This window comes from Bubalus bubalis, chromosome 14 (assembly GCF_019923935.1).
Source record: "Bubalus bubalis isolate 160015118507 breed Murrah chromosome 14, NDDB_SH_1, whole genome shotgun sequence".
NCBI lineage: Eukaryota > Metazoa > Chordata > Mammalia > Artiodactyla > Bovidae > Bubalus > Bubalus bubalis.
Window position 1 is genome coordinate 81,525,848 of NC_059170.1, and position 20,823 is coordinate 81,546,670.

The following is a 20,823-nucleotide window of genomic DNA, read 5'->3' on the forward strand; positions in this document are numbered from 1 at the left end:
ATTAATATATCAAAACAGATCCTAAAAGATGATGCTCTTAAAGTGCTGCACTCAATATGTCGGCAAATTTAGAAAACTCAGCAGTGGCCACAGGACTGGAAAAGTTCAGTTTTCACTCCAATCACAAAGAAGGGCAATGCCAAAGAATGTTCAAACTACCTCACAATTGCATTCATTTCACACACTAGCAACGTTATGCTCAATATCCCCCAAACTAGGCTTCACCAGTATGTGAACCAAGAACTTGCAGATGTACAAGCTGGGTAACAAAGAAGAACCAGAGATCAAATTGCCAACATTTGCTGGATCATGGAGAATGCAAGGGAGTTCCAAGAAAACATCTACTTGTTTCATTGACTACATTAAAACCTTTGACTGTGTGGATTACAATAAACTGTGGAAAATTCTTAGAGATGGGAATACCAGGTCACTTTATCTGTCTCCTGAGAAACCTGTATGCAGGTCAAGAAGCAAGAGAACCAGACATGGAACAACTGACTGGTTCACACTTGGGAAAGGAGTACGACAGAACTGTATATTCTCATCCTGCTTATTTAACATCTATACACAGTACATCATGCAAAATACTAGTCTGGAACACAAGCTGCAATCAAAACTGCCAAAAGAAATATAAACAATGTCAGATACGCAGATGATATAATTCTGATGGCAGAAAGTTGAAGAGGAACTAAAGAATCTCTTGATGAGAGTGAAATAGCAGAGTAAAAAGGCTGGCTTGAAACTCAACATTCAAAAAACTACGATCATGGCATATAGTGCCATCACTCCATTGCAAATAGAAGGGGAAAAAGTGGGAACAGTGACAGACTTTATTTTCTTAGGCTCCAAAATCACTGTAGACTGTGACTGCAGCCATGAAATTAAACGATGCTTGCTCCTTGGAAGGAAAGCTATGACAAACCTAGACAGCATACTAAAAAGCAGAGACATTACTTTGCCAACAAAGGTCCATCTACTCAAAGCTATGGTTTTTCCAGTGGTCCTGTATGGATGTGAGAGTTGGACTATAAAGAAAGCTGAGTGCCGAAGAATTGATGCTTTTGAACTGTGGTGTTGGAGAAGACTCTTGAGAGTCCCCTGGATAGCAAGGAGATCAAATCAGTCCATCCTAAAGGAAATCAACCCTGAATATTCATTGGAAGGACTGTTGCGGAAGCCGAAGCTCCAATATTTTGGCCACCTGATGTGAAGAGCCAACTCACTGGAAAAAAAACCTTGATGTGGGGAAAGATTGAAGGCAAAAGGAGAAGCAGGGAGCAGAGAATGAGATAGTTGGATGGCATCATTGACTCAATGGACAGCAGTCTGAACAAACTCTGGGAAGTGGTAGAGGACAGAGGAACCTGGTGTGCTACAGTCTGTGGGGTCACAAAGAGCTGGAGACAACTTAGTGACTTAACAGTAACAACAACAAATCAAAACAGAAGCAGAATCACAAATAAAGAGGAAAAAACTAGTCATACTGGTGAAAAGAAGAATGGAAGAAGCAAGGCAGGTAAAGGGGTAAAACTGCTATGCACAAAAGGAAAAAGCTACCAGAATGTACTATACAGAATAGAGAACATAATCAGAGCTTTACAATAACTTTAAGTGGAGTATAATTGTGTATCTGAAACTAATATAATATTATAAATCAACTATATTTCAATAAAAATTCATTTATTTAAATAAATAGAAATTTTAAAAGAAAAAGTTTTAAACACAATAAATCCATATTTGTTGCAAAAGAAATTTTTTAGATAATTAAGTAAAAAAAAAAAATAAGTTCACCATTTTAAGAGATAAAGCATGAAATAAGGAAGTAAATCTTCCACTTCCATGCCATTCTGAGAGGGGATCTCTGCTGACATCTGGTATGTCCTCTTGCTGTCCGGACTTTAGCTCCTGGAGTTCCCCATCAAATGGTAAAGTCCCTGAAAGGCAGTGGGCACAGGCAGGGGACGCATGCCCTTTTACTGGAGGCACAGATTCCTAAAGCCCTTCCTGTGCAGAATTTCTGGGTCTGTTTTAGCAGTTAACGCTGCAGACAGTCACTCTCATAACTGATCGGAAAGCGCACACTGACATAGAGGAGCTTCTTGTTGCCCCTGTTTGATGCGATTCCACTGTTGCTAGTACTTCTACTCCAACAGGAAATGCAGCATCACAGTGGATGCCTCAGACAACAGGCGACAGTCTACACTTGGCCCGGAAATCCTAGCCAAGGATTTCCTAGCTCTAAGGAGCAAACTGTCAGACCACCCTTCGGTATATTCAACACAAATAATGACGATCATTAATTGAGCACTTATTATGTGTCATGCACTCTCTAAGAGCAAGCAGTTGGTTTTGATAGTGGTTGACTGGTTTGTTTGCATCAGATGAGAACTGTATCCTCACAGTAATGCTGTAAAGCTCCTGCCAAACTCTGAAGACCCAGCTCTTTGGACCATAGTCCGTGGTGAGTTCTGGCTAGTCCCCAAGTCAGGCCTGATGATATTTGCTGCCCCTCGAAGACCTGCTTCTCAGAGTTCGTGGGCTCCCACCTGGCCCTCTACCCAGGGGGGAACTCTACTTTCAGATGCTCCTGTTCAGTGCAGGAAGGTCCCAGGACCCTAGTCTATGTGTCTCCCCAAACTTCTCCTAACCCAACTGCGAAGCTAAGAAAAGCCCCTGTTTCACCTACCTGGAAGGGAGCCTCTTTCAGGAGGCCCTGCCAGGCCCGAAGTTACCTCCGACACTCATGGGCAGCCCTGGGTGGAGGCCTCACCCAGCCTCACTACTCTCAAAGGAATGGACCAGTTGTCAAACTTATTGGGGAAAAAATGTGACAACCCCTCCAACCAATCCTGGCAACATCACCTGTCTTCCTCCTCACTCTCTCTCCTTCTGATTCCTTCCTGATTTTGATGCCTATGCCACAGTTTTCCTTTATATGAGAGAAGGCTTTTAAAAAATGCTCATATAATTGAAGACAATGACTAACACAATTGAACACATGCATAGACCAGAGAACAGCAAATGGGAAGCCCACATGCTTTGTTCTTTTCTAGAAGGCTCCCTTGGAATTTTTTTGTTTTCATTTGTTACATGAATAAAATCAATACATATTTAATTTAAAAATCTACTAAACAATACATGATACACTGCAATCTTCAGTTTAAAAAAAAAAATAACCAAGATATCCTTATAATGATGCTCACAACATTCACTTCTTTTTAGGCATTCCAAGGTAAACTTAACGTTCTCCGTTATGTAGGTCACAATCTAGGAGGGTTGGTTAGTTTCTGTGCTCAGTGTTCACAAGGTCAAGATCAAGATGCCGGCAAGGATGAATTCCTTTTCAGTGTCCCTAGGGTGGAATTCACTTCTAAGCTCACTTAGTTTGCTGGCAGAGTTTGGTTCTATGTTGCTATAGGACTGCGGTCCTGATTCCCTTACATGCTGTTGGCTGGAGCTGTTCTAGGCTTCTAGAGGATGACCCTATCCCTTGGCTCATCTTTCTCCATCTTCAAAGCCAGCAATGACATGTGGAGTCTTCCTCCTTCTAATCTCTCCAACCTCTGCCTCCCTTGAAATTTTAACAAGCAGTTGCCACCCGGAAGCCTGCATGGTGGCTCTGCTTTGAATAGCCAGCAAGGTTCTCATCATGCTTCCAAGGCAGTGACCACAAACACGAGCAGTGTTTGGAGTCCAGCACACTTGTAATAATCCCCGATGCAACTACATGACTGTTCACTGGGCCGCTGCTTTCTCCTGAGGTGCGGTACCACAGTTCCGGAATCACGACAAGGGAAAATGATAACAAAAGCAAAGAGAGAAGGTGCTCTGAAGAGTCAAAATATAACTTTGGGTTTGACAGCAGATTCTTATATTTGACACGTGCAAAAGCAACAGCATTAAAAAATAGGTGAATTCAACTTCATTAAAATTAAAAACTTGTGTGCATTAAAAGACATTATCAAGAAAGTGAAAGGACAAACTATAAAATGAGAGAAAGTCTGCAAGCCATATATCTGAGAAAGATCAAGTATCCAGAATATAAAAAAAACAAAAAAACTTCTACAATTTAATAACAAAAAAGCAAGCAACACACTTAAACAAATGGGTAAATAACTTGAACTAACATTTCTTCAAAGAAGCTATACAAATGGCCAAGCACCACATGAAAAGATGCACACCATTAGTCATCATGGAATGCAAATCAAAACCACACGTGATACCATTTCACACGCATTAGATGGCTTTAAAAAGTGAAAAAGAAAAGAGGTGTCAGCAACGATGTGGAGAAATGGGAACTCAAGTGCATTGATAGAGGGGGTGAAAAATGGTGCAGCTACTGTGGAGAAGAGCTTTGCAAATCCTCAGGAAGTTCAATATAGGGACTTCCCTCACGGTCCAGTGATAAGAATCCAGCTTCCGATGCAGGGGGCGTGGATCTGATCCTGGTTGGGGAACTAAGGCCCCACATGCCACAGGGCAGCTGAGCCCGCAACTAGAGCGCCTGCGTGATGCCTCTTGAAGATCTCATGGCTGTAAAGAAGACCCAGCGCTGTTCCACCCCACCCCCAAAAGTTAGACACAGAGTTAGTATACGACCCAGCAATTCCATTCCTAGGTATATCCCAGAACAACGGGAAAAGGCTCAAATACATGTATACACATGTTCATAGCAGCACGATTCACAAACAGCCAAAAGATGAAAACAGCACAACTGTCCACTAATGGACGAACGGATAAACAAACTGGCATACGCACACAATGCACATTGTATTCAACTATAAAAAGGGATGAAATACTCATCCATGCTACAACATCGATGACGCTTAAAAATAATATGCTGGGAAAGATTGAAGGCAGGAGAAGGGGACGACAGAGGATGAGACGGTAGGATGGCATCACCAAATCAATGGACATGAGTTTGAGTAAGCTCCAGGAGTTGGTGATGGACAGGAAAGCCTGGAGTGCTGCAGCCCGTGGGGTTGCAAAGAGTCGGACCTGACTGAGCGACTGAACTGAACTGAAAGGTCACAGAATATGTGATTCCATTTACATGAAATATCCAAAATAGGCAAATTCATAGATATGTTGCCAGGGATTGGGAAAGGGGAAAGTGGGGAAAGCACCTGCTTAATGAGTATGGGGGCTTCTCTGGTGGTGATGAAAATATTTTAGAATTCGATAGAAGTGGTGGTTGTACAAGTTTATGAATGTGCTAAATGACACTGGATTGCTCACTTTTATATGGGTGATTTTTGTCATATAAATTTCACTTCAATTTTTGTGAAAAAGGCAGAAGGAAGAAGAAAGACAAGGCAGGCAAAGCAGGGCAGGTTTTTAGATAGGACTGAAGCTGTGGGAATGGCAGAAATAAGCCCCAGGAGAGGCAAACGTGCCAGCAGATGTGTGCAGAGAGGAGAAGCAGAGACGGCATGACTACAGGAAGAGGGATTCAACCCAGGGACGGTCATCCTAACAGCAGCACCTGTACCAGAAGCCACAGATTCTAAATGCAGAGAGGGTGGGCCCCGTTAGGCAGGAGAAAGTCCTTAATGGGAGGACAGAGTAGTACCCGAAGCTCCTCAAGGTGCAGAACCTTCCTTCCTTTACTTCCGTACAGAAGAAAGAGCAGAGGGTTTCTGAGGAGCAAAAGGAGAAGAGTTAACATCTCTAGTGCCAGGGAGCTGAGTGGGGTTTATTTATTTATTTTTTTCTCCCTTTTACAGAAACAGATCAAAGTGAACACTTCCATTGGTGGGGGGAAGTGGGTAGACCCATGTTTCAGGTCTGGAAAAGATTCAGGATGTCCAGGTCAAAACAGAAAAATATGGGGAGACAAGAAATTCTCTCTTTGGAATAAGCCGTTCCTGCTTTCATGACCGCTCAAGGGCTCGTGGGAAACGTCACACAGAAGAAAGTAGTTTGGAGGCTCACAAATATCCATGGAGAGAAAAATGGGAAGGAAGATACTACCTACAGAAGATGGGTCCCGCATATCCTCCACCTCCTTGTAAAGACCCAAAACACAATGAAATTGGTGACAGTGTGCTCATTTTCCAGATGGGAAAACCAAGCCGCAGGCTTCAGAGCTCACCTTCTTCATCCCACACCAAAAGGCAGCGAACCAGGTAAGAAATTATCAAAGTCACCAGGAGCACCCTCCAGTTTTCCAATACGCTTCTAATTGCTTCGAGAAGTAGGTGTGACTTTTATTACTCTTTTGGCTCAGTAAGGGCTATTAACAACTGCACGCATCTCTCCAAATTCCAGACTGCTCTATTATTCCTCGAGGAGTGTAAAAGTCACCGCCATGGCATCAGTTTCTTGCCGCTTCTCTTTTGTAGAGGAGTGCTTTCTTGCCGCTCCCTGCCCGCCCGCTGTGAAAGCGTGCAGCCATACAGGGGGTCAGGAGATCACGTCAGCACTTTTGCCCGCAGAGGCACTGGAGTCCTCCTCACACTGCTCTCCTCCTGCATTTGTGACACTTGATGCCCCGCCAGAAGCCACAAAAACAGCAAGGAAGGGAGCAGTTGATCTGCAAGGTGGTCACGACCCAAGGTCACTGGCTGGTTCCCTTTCCTGGGAGGGTTTATTTCAGTCCTCAGTCCTCAGCAAGCTGCCCTTCCCCAACTGAGGACAATGAAAACACGAAGCCTGCTCTTCTGTTCATTTCAGAAGAGTAAGCAAAGACTTTGCAAATGCAACAACTACTACTGGTCAAATCAAAAAAATTAAAAGGGTCAGGGAGCTAAATTGGCTTTATTTTTTCTTTCTCTTTTACAGAAACAAACCAGACAAGGCAAACCTTCTCACTGTAGCAGGGGAAAAATGTTTCAGACCTGGAAAAGATTCAGGCTACCCAACTCAAGATAGGGGAGTGTGGGACCATATATGGGGACAAGAAACTCTGTCTTTGGAATAAGAAGTTCCTGCTGTCAGGATTGCACAAGGGGTCTTGGAAAATGTCACACAAAAGCAATTTTAATGTCTTAAGAACTTCAATAATAGCATATTAAAAAGCTATATGTGAAAATCCTAGTCAAACTAAAAAATACTGGACTGTTAGACCTTTTTCAGTTTCTTCAAATCTTTTGGGAAACAAGTCAGGACAAATAACTTTGCTAAGGACAAAAATTTCTGAAATTTTATTTGGACTGAAAAACAGGATAAGACTTCAACAACTGCTAAAGTAGAAAACGTACATTATTTTCCCAAATGTATCACACTATAATTTTATGGTTTATGCTTTTCTTCTCTAGTATTTTATTTTAAAAATAAAGAAAAGTTGAAAGATTTTTTTCCCGGTGAGCAACCATATTCCTACCAACTAGCCTTTTTGAATACCTAGATCTTTTTCCATTTCTCTATCCATCAAGTCTTCTTTTTAATGTATTTCATAGTAATTAAGTTGCAGAATTTAATACCTCTAAACTTCTGCTGTTGGCATTTTAATCTTTTCTAGTTAAAGGCTGTGACTTAGCAAGAGGAAGGAAGGCTAGGAAAGTACAGGAAAGCTCATCACACACCTAGTTTCAAGGCTGGTATTCAGATAAATTTGAGATTCTGGCAAAGAATGGAGACCTTCCTATGAAAACCAGGGAGAACAGGATGTGGCAGAATGCTGGCCTTAGGAATATTTAGGAAAGCTCTCTTACACAAGTCATGTGCTGGTCTCATATCCTTCCTCCTTCCTTCTAATCACCTCGGGAAATAAGCCCAGATGTTCATGGAAACCAAAAACAGAGCAATAGAGAGCCACTCTAGAAATGGAAGAAGGGAGAGAAAAGCCCTGCCGTTAGCCAAGGGTGAAAATCCTTTCGTACGAAGAAGATATCCCTACGTGGTAGAGGGGTGAAGTAAAGGGTTAGAAGATTCTTCTTTCCCTTTGTGTTTGCTGTTTCTCTTACCCCTCAGTTATTCCACAAATCAAGAAAGCGAGGAGAATGTGAGGCTGGGGCATGCCCACCCTAGCGGGAGCCTCTACCAGCAAAGGCAAGTGAAGATATTGAAAGGGGGACGGAAGGCCAGGGCTGGCCATTCACTGCCGGAACTGAAGGCTTCAGCTGTCCTTAAGGGCTGCCCAGTCTAGCTCCCCAGGTGAGGGAAGGAGAGAGAGAGCCCGTGTGGAAGTGGGCCCAGGAATGAGCGGTGAGCTCACGCTACAGCACTCCAGGGCACGGCCCGGGGCCAGGTGCAGGCAGCAGTGGTGCTGGGAAGGGTTCCGGGGCAGTTCTTCCAACACTCCTCCACACCAGGCGACTTTAGCACCCTCCCGCTGAGAAGTGGGCATTTATGTCTCCTCCCCTTGAAACTGGACTGGCTCGTGACTCCCCAGTACAAAGTCATGTGATGGAAATGAAGCAGCATTATTTCCAAGGAGCCTTCCCGAGCAGAGGAGCCTCTCACTTGTCAGGGGGAATAATCACAGGGCCCATGGAAGCACCAGCTGCCCTAGAGCCAGCAGACCATGAGGAAGCCCATGGTCACCCATGAAGAGAGACCCACAGAGACATCCTGAGCCTGTGGCGGGGAAACCCAGCCAGCCTCCAGCTGCTCCAGCCTCCTGCTCTTGCAGCTTCAGATACCGTTTGAATGCAGCTACCTGAGAGGTCCTCTAAGCCAGAAGGGCACAAAGAAGCCCTTCCAGAACCCCTGACTCACAGGAAATGTGAGGTGAGGATGTGGCTTCTGTTGTTTCAAGTCACTACATTTTGGAGGGATTCCAAAAACAGAGCCCAGTGTGTAAACTAGGCCATGATGATATACCACTTCATACTCTGCACAATCCAGGTTTTCAAAACTGGCATCAGTCTAGACACTAACTACCTTTCTTACTGTGTAGTTAGTATTCCAGCCTTGTCAGATTACATGCCAGTACTCAAACTTCTCTACACTCTTCTCTGCCAACACACATTATATACATATACATCATTTTTTCCATTTTCTAAGATGCCTTCCTCTCCTCTTTAAAATTTCTACACAGTCTCCCCTTCATTCAAGACCCAGGGTCTTTCAAAAAGTAACTCTGCACTCCTGAAGGTTATCGTTGATATCTTAGCTATCAAACCCAATCATTTTCATCATAATTCGTGCCTACAGGGCATTAAGTACCAAATGGAAGTGACAATAGCCCATCAAAGACAGATCAGCTCACTTTCTTTGGACAACAATGCCACCTCATTGCTTTACTGAATGGGGTTACCAAGCTGGAAGATTCAGACTGCTGACAAAAAGTCTTGTCTCAAAGGAAAGAAGCCTCTTATCAGAGCTTTTCTATAACATTCTGAAGTTGCACTGTCCAATACAGTGCCATTGGCCAAAGTGGTTTTGAGCACTTGAAATATAGCTAGTTTGAATTGAGATTTGTTGTAAGCATCGAATTTACACCCAATAAAAAATAAAAAAGCAAAATATAATTAACAGTATTGAATGTTGAAATGATAATAATTAGGATATGCTAGGCTAAATATATTATTTAAATTAATTTCAAGTGTGATCTTGGACTTCCCAGCCTCCAATTCAGCCTGTTACCACAACCTTTTTTTTTTTTTTTAATTTTAAATGAGGCTAAAGAGAAATGCCTTGCTGTTCACATGCTGTTTCTACTAGGCCACACTTTTGTGCTATACTGAGTTGAAAGTGCCCAAGGAAAGAAATACCCATCACTTCATGGCAAATAGAGGGGAAACAATGGAAACAGTGAGAGACTTTGTTTTTGGGGGCTCCAAAATCACTGCAGATAGTGACTGCAGCCATGAAATTAAAAGACGCTTGCTCCTTGGAAGAAAAGTTATGACCAACCTAGACAGCATATTAAAAAGCAAAGTCATTACTTGCCAACAAAGGTCAGTCTAGTCAAACTATGGTTTTTCTAGTAGTCATGTATGGATGTGAGAGTTGGACCATAAAGAAAGCTGAGTGCCAAAGAACTGATGCTTTTGAACTGTGGTGTTAGAGAAGATTCTTGAGAGTCCTTTAGACAGCAAAGAGATCCAACCAGTCCATCCTAAAGGAAATCAGTCCTGAATATTCATTGGAGGGACTGATGCTGAAGCTGACACTCCAATACTTTGACCATCTGATGCGAAGAACTGACTCACTGGAAAAGACCCTGATGCTGGGAAAGATTGAAGGCAGGAGGAGAAGGGGACAACAGAGGATGAGATGGTTGGATGGCATCACCGACTGGATGGACATGAGTTTGAGCAAGCTTCGGGAGTTGGTGATGGACAGGGAAGCCTGGCGTGCTGCAGTCCATGGGGTCACAGAGAGTCGGATACAACTAAGCAACTTAACTGACTAAAAGGAAATACCATCATTTCAATTCAGTTCAGAAACATCATATATTTTCATAAAAGGTTTAAGAAAATACTTTTAAAGGCAAAAGCTAAAGTATAAAATTTATAAGGATGGTTAAAATAGATGAGAATGAGAAATCATCGCGTTAACATGTATGCTTGGAAATGTTTCTAGCAAGAATAAATGCCAACAATATAGTCACAGAATATCCCTGCCTCTTTTATCAGGGCACTGAAATTGTTATCCATGAAGACACCCATCTAAGGAAAGCTTTGAAATTATGGATTTTTATTTTCTTCTAACTCTAATACAGGTAGCAGCTCTATTTACTGAAGACTACCTAGGTATCTCTCAACACTGCAGTCACTTTGGGATTCTGCTGTTTGAAGCAGTAGCTCATGACCAACTCGAAGCAAGAAAATGAATGTAACTGACACCAGGAAATGGACTAAGGGATGAAGAATATGCCCAGATAAGTGAGGAAGTAGGTGAGACAACATGTGACTAGGTAGAGGAGATACTCCAGTGTCTATCCAGATACCACTGGTACCTTTTAACTGTCCTGTGTGCCCACCTCCCAGCTTTTGTGTTTTGCTTCTAAAGACGGCAACTGCACATTTCTTAAGAGAAGCACTCTTCAACTTCCAGAGCTGCTTTACCTGCAGATACAGAGTCAAGTGTTCCCTGGTTTGCAGCCCCTCTCCCACCGGACCACAGTCGGTGTCTGAGGCAGAGATGGGAAGGCCAGCTCCCTCGCTAGAGCAGAAGGAGCAGATTCCTGGAGCAGTTGTGCTCCAGAGCTCCTCCAGGTATTGGGTCGAGGCAGAGACACTGCCCACACCTTCCCCTGTCTGGCTCCCTTCTCCCTTCCCTTCCCCACTCCCTCATCCCCCCCACCCTCCCCCCCCCCGGAATGCTGCCCTAATAAAACACTCTTGCAGAAATCCCATCTCGGGTCTGCTCAGGGGCGCCCAAGCCAAGACTTTCATGATGTGTGAATAGGCTCCAAGAAAATGTGTAACAGATCCTTGTTTCTGTACCTTGGATAAGTTTCTGTAACACTTTAGTATTTAAAATAGCTGCACTCATCACTGCTTAACAAGCAAGAAGCCTCTTTGTCCCTATAGAGCAATGCAGCAGCCCTAGAATAAAGATGCTAATAACTTGGCACAACATATTTTTCTCATGGTGTGAACAAGGTGAGGGTAATGCATAAGGCTCAAAAGTAGAAGTAAAAATAAAGTCAGCGTAAAGTTTGGTGAGCTTCACACAAGGCACTGATAGTATAAATTCTGTACATAACCAATATTTAATAAAAACAATTTCAAGTCACTCCGAAAGGAAGAAAGCAACCCCCAAAACTAGGTAAGTTTTGCCTCGCAATTAGTATATCTTTGAAATGGAAACAAAACAGGTCAGTAGGTATCAAGGGTTGTTTTCTTTCATGAAACTTGAACACATAGCTTTTGGTTTGACCAAACTAATAAATTCCTCTTTAAGAAGACTCACTCTGAAGCTAGAAATTTAAGAGTGAGGATAATTCATCTCATTTGGTTCTTTCTATTTTAACACTGATGAAAAGCTAAGCTGAATGTAACTTAAATAAGAAAAACATAAAATATACCTTTTGCCATTACAGCAATTAAAATATATTCTGAATGCCTACTGTGGATGTAATAGTCCTAAAAAAAAGTAACCCACTTAGAACATATGTACATCCCACTGTTGGAATCATGACAAAATTATGCCAGTGTTCAAGATGAAACAAGAATAGTTCAGATGCCAGGGTCCAGATATTTCCAATTTTAAATATGGGAGGACATTATAAAAGTATCAGATTTCACTTCAGGATAAAAATTCATTATTAAAGAGAGCCAACAATTGAATCGGAAAAGGCAATGGCACCCCACTCCAGTACTCTTGCCTGGAAAATCCCATGGACAGAGGAGCCTGGTAGGCTGCAGTCCATGGGGTCGCTAAGAGTCGGACACGACTGAGCGACTTCACTTTCACTTTTCACTTTCATGCATTGGAGAAGGAAATGGCAACCCACTCCAGTGTTCTTGCCTGGAGAATCCCAGGGACGGGGGAGCCTGGTGGGCTGCTGTCTCTGGGGTCACACAGAGTCAGACACGACTGAAGCGACTTAGCAGCAACAATTGAATGTTGCTGGAGCAAAATGCTTTTACTTTTAGAAGAGGATGTCAGGAAACACACAAGAATTTTCTCCCTGGGAAAAGGCAAGCCTAACACAAAGATGACAATCAAAACTCCAGTGACAAGTGAGATGCCAGGTTCAATCAGGTCCTATCGGGTGTGGGGGTGGAAGAGGAGCCCACGTTCTACATTAGTCGTCCCAGGGCCCGATGCCGTCTGAAGTGTCAGCCACTCAGTCGTGTCCGACTCTTTGTGACCCCCATGAACTGTAGCCCGCCAGACTTCTCTGTCTGTGGGATTTTCCAGGCAAGAATCCTGGAATGGGTTGCCATTCCCTTCTCCAGGGGATCTTCCCAACCCAGGGACTGAACCCAGGTCTCCTGCATTGCAGGCAGATTCTTACCACCTGAGCCACAAGGGAAACCTCAATGCCATCTAAAGTCTTCGTAAAATCAAATGGGTGGCATTTATACCACTTAATATACAAGAAATCATAAAATATAGAACAAACAACTTCTAAGCTCTAGGTTATTTTTTTTATTCTTAAATCAAGTCTTTCTTTTCACAAAATACCTAATTCTTCATAGGGACCATGTAAAACAGATGATGAACAATACTTATTTTTTAAGGATAATACAGTGATTGCACAGAGAAACTAGATAGTCAAAAAAAAACATTAAAAAGAAACCAAAAAGTAGATATCCTGTCCACACTGATTTAAAGTCTCTAGTGAATTATTTAGATTCCCAACTTGAGTTTGCCTGCTGAGACATGGTTATGAATCATCCACGGGGAACAGTAAAATATACTGCACTTGACTAAAAATAAGTAGGAACATTCAATAATAAATCTACTTTCTTGATCTTCTTCTGTCATCGTTAAGTACTGATATGGTAGTATGGAGAACTTGTCAGGTAGTATGAGTCTTCCCTCCTCTCACAGAAAGGCTGGAAGAAAATCAGCCATGGGCCCTGCCAGGAGATAATGGAATGTCTGACGTGGCGTGAAACGTGGAGAAGAAAATAATATTGATTTTAAATGCTTGGGACCTGGAGCTCACTTATAGACATGATGTGATGTGAAAGTCACTCAGTTGTGTCTGACTCTTTGCGACCACATGGACTGTAGCCCACCAGGCTTCTCTGTCCATAGAGCCTGGAATCCACTATAGTCCATGGGATTCTCCAGGCCAGAACACTGGAGTGGGTAGCCTTTCCCTTCTCCAGGGGATCTTCCCAACCCAGGGATCAAACCCAAATCTCCCACATTTAAGGCAGATTCTTTACCAACTGACCCACAAGGGAAGCCCAAGAGTACTGGCCTGGGTAGCCTATCCCTTCTCCAGCGGATCTTCCCAACCCAGGAATCGAACCGAGGTCTCCCCCATTGCAGGCAGATTCTTTACCAACTGAGCCACAACGGAAGCCCAAAGAACATGTGATATCAGTGAAAGTGAAAGTCTCTCAGTGGTATCTGACTCTTTGCAACCCCATGCACTATATAGTCCATGGAATTCTCCAGGCCAGAATACTGGAGTGGATAGCTGTTCCCTTCTCCAGGGGATCTTCCCAACCCAGGGATGGAACCCAGGTCTCCCACATTGCAGGCAGATTCTTTAGCATTAAATATAAATCTGCTGGTTATTTTTTTCATGTGATCACATAAAATTACTTCTTGTCCCTTGAAGTAAGAAATGACATATAGTTCAAATTTTTTATTTACAACACCAAGAAGAAAATAACAATTGGCCAAAAGAGTTGTAAAAGAGCATTCATTACGACTCTGGCTCTTGAATAAAGCATGGGCAATTCATCATTTATAAATAAAAAGAACTGTGCATATATATTTCTGATTTCTGTTTTAGCATTTTGTTAAAGATTTGTAAAACAGAACTTCAGAGAAACACTGGAAGGAGTTAATTACATCATCTTTATAGGTAGCTCCCATAAAACGGAGGGTGGATTCAGGCTGACAGTGAGTTCGCATCTGTGAGAATCTTTTTAAACAAAATGTGCGTAAGATTAAAAACAAGTCACATACATTTATCCTCAGAAAGAACTACATAAAACAGTAACTTTAATAATAATATCTGAAGGAAATGGCAACCCACTCCAGTATTCTTGCCTGGGAAATCTCATGGACTGAGGAGCCTCGCAGGCTACAGTCCATGGGGTCACAAAGAGTCAGACACGACTTAGTGACTAGCACAATGATGCTTACTAAATGTACACAATAGTCAGTGCAGACAGCAAGAAAATCTAGCAGAAAATGAAGCATCCAAAGCTGGTAGAATGAATAAACTTGAATCTAGAAAATGCCAGGTGATGAGTGTTCCACAACATCAAAGAAAACATCTGTGAACCAGTTTTGAGAGGCCTTTCAGATGGGATAACAATGTGACTGAAGGAATTCATTTTACAGACTGAAAGTTGTAGAACTCCAAAAAACTATCAACTCTTACCCACCATGTGCAGAGTACGTACCAGATGGCTTGGGGCTGGCTAAACGTGATTTCTGCTTAGTCCAATTACAGACTGTCCTCTGTGAAGGAACGACACACAACAGAGAAAAGTGAATGTAAAGGACTTCTGGAATTCTCATGGAAATCTCTGTACTTCAAAATCAAAACCCCTAGTATTCTTTAAAACACATCAGAAAGAGACATTAATAAATTAGTGACAGTTTCTAAACAGATGACAAAACACATAATCATCAAATCAGAAATGTTACTGCTACACTCAGCCTGCAGGGTTTATATACTTTATTAAGCTGCTGATCTCCAATTCAACCTCTTGACCTACCAAAATAATTAAGCAGCAGTTGAACAAGGATATTCAAAATGTTCTAGAAGTAGATACAATGATCTTTTCCTGATTGATAGTAAAACTGATAGTAATTTTAAGAAACCTTTCAAAGAAGAACAGTGCAGAACAGGAAAGATTTACAATGAAATTGCATCTGTGTACAAACAGTCAATATTTTTTATGTGTATTTTTGTATTGTCTTCATTAAGAAGTTGTTATGGAGACTTTGGACTTGATATTGACTTTAGGCTTCAAGATCTTTCCAAGATGTTGTGTGGGGTGGGGGAGTGACACAGGTCTGGTGGTGTTAAAAGTACACAGAAGTAAGAGGAAGTCCATTTCCATCTGGAAAGAAAGTAGAGGCAGAAAAACTGGCAATCCAGACATGGAAAATGATGTCTGTAAAATCTGAACTAGCATTTTGCAAAGATCATCATCTATTTGTGGAGATGTCTACTGTAAGCTCCCAGGTAGAAAGGTTCATCAAAACGTTCATTCAGGCTTTTCTGTAACATCGAATGGAAAAACCCAATCAAACTTTTTGGCCAACCCAATACAGCCACAAATGAAAACCATATCATTTAAAAAAAGAAAAGATTAGAACCAAGATGTATACACCCAGCACCAAGATAGTGCCTATCATACATTAGGTACTTCCCACATTGTCAGTAAACAGATGAATAACTGAATGGTCCGCCTCGGGCTGGGAAGTTAAAACTGTTTTCCTCCTGGGACTATGAATCAAGCTCAGTTCCAAAAAAGCTCATTGATTAATAACTCTGCCATACCATGCTCTTCATTTTGAGAGACCACTTGGTGCCCAAGTCTTTAAGTCTCTGTAACCAGAGACTTAAATGCTGGACACATTTTGCTTTCCTTTTCTAATTCCTTAAGTAACTATCCGGCATAAAACTGATGCATTATTCCATAAGCCTTTCTACTTCTGTCCATGGCTAGGATATTACAACATTTGGGAAACCCAATGTTGAAATACTTAACTATATAGAGGTGAAGCGGTATAAACAGCTTGTCACGAACTATTTAGCTACTGGGATATGATGGGCAAACCTCTGTAACTGACCTCTGTAACCTCTGTAACTGCTATACTCATATGTGAATCAAGGCCATAAGCTACCAACTTTTTCATCCAAGTATTATTACTCTAGGTGCTGAAGGATGTAAATGGGATCTTTGGTAAAGAAGAGACCGAATGGATGAGTAAGCACATGTGTCTGGGTATCAGCCTCTACAAATCTCTGTGTTTATGTGTCTCTGTGTGTGCCTTTGGTCTTTCAAAAGAAGAAAGACAGTTTTCTATAACATAGAAGAAAACCTAATAAATAGTTATAAAAAGCCCCCAAATCCCAGATCCTATTAATGCTGGTGTAAACAAAAGCTGGTTTTCAAAAAATGTAAGCCCACTCAAGAGGAAAAAATAACAAAAATATTTTTTAATGTAAAAAAGATAATAACAAAAAAGATATAACAAAATATATTTGCTGAAAAGCACTATTCAACAAATAGTGCTGGGACAACTAGAAATCCACATGCAAAGTGATGAAGGTGGCTCCTACCTCACACCATACACACAAAAAATAGTGCAAACTGCATCATAGATGTAAACATAAGAGCTAAAACTACAAAACTCTTAGGAGTAAATATAACATAGAAACAAGTCTGTGTGACCATGGATTTAGACAATGGTTTCATAGAAACAATACTAAAGGTACAAACAACAAAGAAAAAAAAATAGGTAAGTTGGACATCATCAAATTAAAAACTTCTGTGCTTCAGAGGTCACCATCAAGAAGGTGAAGACAACCCACAAAATGGAAAAAGATTTTTGCAAATTGCATATCTAATAGGAAACTTATATCCAGAACATTTTAAGAACTATTATAATTTAATGATAAAAGATAACCCAATTTAAAAATGAGTAAATAAATAGACATTTCTCCAAAAAAGATACACAAATACATAAAGAAATCCTCAACCATCATATAAAATTAAGTCAAAACCACAATGAGATACTTATTCACACCTACTAGGATAACTTTAATCAGAGAACAGGTTAAGAAAAGTGTTGATGAGAATCTGGAGAAATCAGAACCCTCCTACATTGCTTCTGGGATATAAAATGCTGCAGTCACTTTTGAAAACAGTCTGGCATTCCTCAAATTGTTAAACATAGAATTACTGTGTGTGTGTGTGTGTGTGTGTGTGTGTGTGTGTGTGTGTCACTCAGTCATGACTGACTGTTTGGGGTCCCATGGACTGTAGCCCATCAGGCTCCTCTGTCAATGGGATTCTCCAGGCAAGAATAATGGAGTGTAGCCATTCCCTTCTCCAGGGATCTTCCCCCATATGGCCAGTAATTCTAAAGAGAAATGAAAATGTATGTCCATACAAAAAAATTTGATGTATTTTTTCATGGTAGCATTATTCAAGATAGCCAACAGGCTGAAATAATCTCAATATCCATGAACTGAGAAATGGATTTTAAAAATATAGTATATCTATACAATAAGTTTTATTCAGCAATCAAAAGAATGCAACACAAATACATGTGACAACATGAATGCACCTTAAAAAAATATTATACTAAATGAAAGAAGCCAGTCACAAAGGCCACATATTGTATGACTGCATGTATATGAAATGTCCAGAATAGGCAAATCCACAGATACAGACGCTTTCTCCTTGGAAGAAAAGTTATGACCAGCCTAGACAGCATATTAAAAAGCAAAGACATTACTTGCCAACAAAGGTCAGTCTACTCAAAGCTATGGTTTTTCCAGAAGTCATATACGGATGTGAGAGTTGGCCTATAAAAGAAAGCTGAGCATCGAAGAATTGATGCTTCTGAACTGTGGTGTTGGAGAAGACTCTTGAGAGTCCCTAGGACTGCAAGGGGATCCAACCAGTCCATCCTAAAGGAAATCAGTCCTGAATATTCATTGAAAGGACTAATGTTGAAGTTGAAACCAATTCTTTGGCCACCTGATGCAAAGAACTGATTCATTGGAAAAGACCCTGATGCTGGGAAAGATTGAAGGCAGGAGGAGAAGGAGACGCCAGAGGATGAGATAGTTGGATGGCATCACCAACTGGATGGAAATGAGTTTTAGTAAGCTCCGGGAGTTGGTGGTGGACAGGGAAGCCTGCAGTGCTGCAGTCCATTCGGTCACAAAGAGTTGGACACAACTGAGCGACTGAACTGAACTGAACTGAACTGAACAGATGCAGAGAGCAGGTTAGTGGTTGTACAGGACTGGAAGGGCAGGGAAGGTGGGGACCACTTGCTCAAGGGGGTGGGATTTCTCTTTGAGGTGATGAAAATGTTCTGAGGTTAGACTGTAAAAATGGTTCCATAACTTTGTGTATATACTAAAAACCACTGAATCATGCATTTTGAGTTGGTGAATGTTATGCTTTATAAATGACATTTCACTGAAGTTTAAAAAATGTTAACTTTCAGTAAGTTTGCCAGTGAATAGAAGTTGGCTTCTTTCAAAAATAACAAAATACTTACACTCTCCAAGGGAACAGTAACTGGTAAATATTTATATTTTTAAGAGACTATTATAATTCTCCATGGGATTTATTGTGATGGGAAATACAATTATATTTTTCTTTTGCCAAAGAAGAGTATATGCCTGCAAAGTACCACTAATGGCAGATGCCACAGTGCTTGAGATACAGTCTTATTTCAAAGCAATGGGGAGCTTAGCTAAGTGTGATATTTTTATTGCTCAGTGGAGGAGAAAAAGAAAACCTACAAATATAAGAGACTCACATTGAGAGGCCTGTTTTTATGAATCTATGTATTGAACACAAAAAGACTAGCATTCAGTGCTCTCCCCGATATATTCAATATTTAAATTTTGTTTTCAAGTGAAGAGTAACTGGGCAAGACTGAATCAAAACAGATTCTCTCGCTCCAATCTGCTATTAGACATGGGAAAGTACTGTTTTACAAACAGAATGTTAGAGCACTGTCATATCAGTGAGTTTGCGCAGTGTAACCAACCACCTCAAACCTCTGTAACTTAATCAGTAAACATTTACTTTGGTTCACACCAAGATCCCAAGTTGGTGAGGACGGCAAGAGTGTGGGTCCCCCTGCATGAGCCTCTGCTGTGTCACACGTGCTACCGTAGCAGCAGGCAAAGCAAACCACGTGGTCAGGCCCAGACTCCAAGGATGGAGAGGCAGCCCCACCACCTGATGGGAGCTTGACGCTTCAGGGGTGTGCACATGGGAGGGGAAGACTTGGTGACCACATTTACAAAGTACCACGGCTGGAACACACTCCCACTCATGGCCCACAGAGATAATTTATAATTAATTTATTACCGTTTTTATTCAAGGTACAGCTTACACGTAAAATATAGGTATTTTACCACTACACATGGAGAGAGAATGTAGAGTGCATACACATTAACACAACTTCTATATATGAAAAATTATGTCAGTCTCTACAGTCACAACAAATACACTAATAGCTATTTACTATAGTAATGTTATCATGTTACTAGTTATTTATCAGTTATTTATTATTTTCAAGTGAAAATGTTTAAGTGGAAAAGATGAGTAGTAAGTTCAAGTGAAAGAGAGATTTCACCAAATCCACAGAAGTGGCTCAGGAATAACCTAAGTTTAGAGCCCTGAAACTTGACCATACATACAAATTGCCAGGTTATTTGGTAGAAAAGCAGATTCTGTTTGAGACAGGATTCTCATGGAAACCATGGACTCCGCATCTCTACCAAGCTCCCAGGAGGTGCTGATGCTGCTGGATCCAGAGCACACCCCGAGCAGCAAGCGAGGAGAAGGCCATCAGAGGAAACCGAGGACAACTGTCTACCAGCTGTGTGGTCTGCGAGCAACTGGCTGCACCTCTCTGAACCCACTCTGCATCTTTAAGAGGGAGGGATTCTCCAGGCAAGAACACTGGAGTGGGTTGCCATTTCCTTCTCCAATGCATGAAAGTGAAAAGTGAAAGTGAAGTCGCTCAGTCGTGTCCGACTCTTAGCGACCCCATGGACTGCAGCCTACCAGGCTCCTCCTTCCATGGGATTTTCCAGGCAAGAGTACTGGAGTGGGGTGCCACTGCCTTCTCCGAGAGGGAAGTACTGCTAGCACCCACCTCAGAAGTCGGGGTGGGGTGAAGGGAGACAGCCAGGGCAAAGCACCCAGGATGGGGCCAGCCACACAGAGCAGAGTGCACAGTTCCTCCTCTGACGCCTCTCACTGCCGATGACTTCCAGAAGAGGCCTCAGTGGAGCTGCGGTGAAAGAGAGGGATTGGCTGGGCCCAAATCCACAACCACATAAAGTAATCTGATAAGGACATAGAGCTCATCTGTGTGTGTGTGTGTGTGTGTGTGTGTGTGTGTGTGTGTGCGCGCGCATCACTTTGCTTACACCTGAAACTAACACTACGTTGTAAGTCAACTACACTTCAGTTTTAAAATAAGCAATCAGATCTTTAAAACTTGTTTCACCAAAGCAAGCTCACATTTGATAAGTTCCACAGAGATACAAACACGCTGCTGTCTGCT

The 20,823-nt window shown here is 41.8% G+C and overlaps 1 protein-coding gene across 12 annotated transcripts in view; it reads right to left on the reverse strand.

The window, feature by feature from the left end:
* The window catches only part of PLCB4 (phospholipase C beta 4), a 480,542-nt gene that overhangs the window by 288,798 nt on the left and 170,921 nt on the right, over positions 1-20,823 (reverse strand). For 7 of the 12 annotated variants that reach the window (XM_044928306.2, XM_025264595.3, XM_044928310.2 and 4 more), the window contains one exon: positions 14,922-14,997. The exons of 1 other annotated variant lie outside the window; for it this stretch is intronic. In XM_044928306.2, coding sequence (XP_044784241.1) covers positions 14,922-14,924 — 3 coding nt within the window. In that variant the 5' untranslated portion in view covers positions 14,925-14,997. The remainder of the gene's footprint in view (positions 1-14,921; positions 14,998-20,823) is intronic. 4 more of the 12 variants (XM_025264588.3, XM_025264589.3, XM_025264591.3 and 1 more) reach the window with 1 other exon arrangement.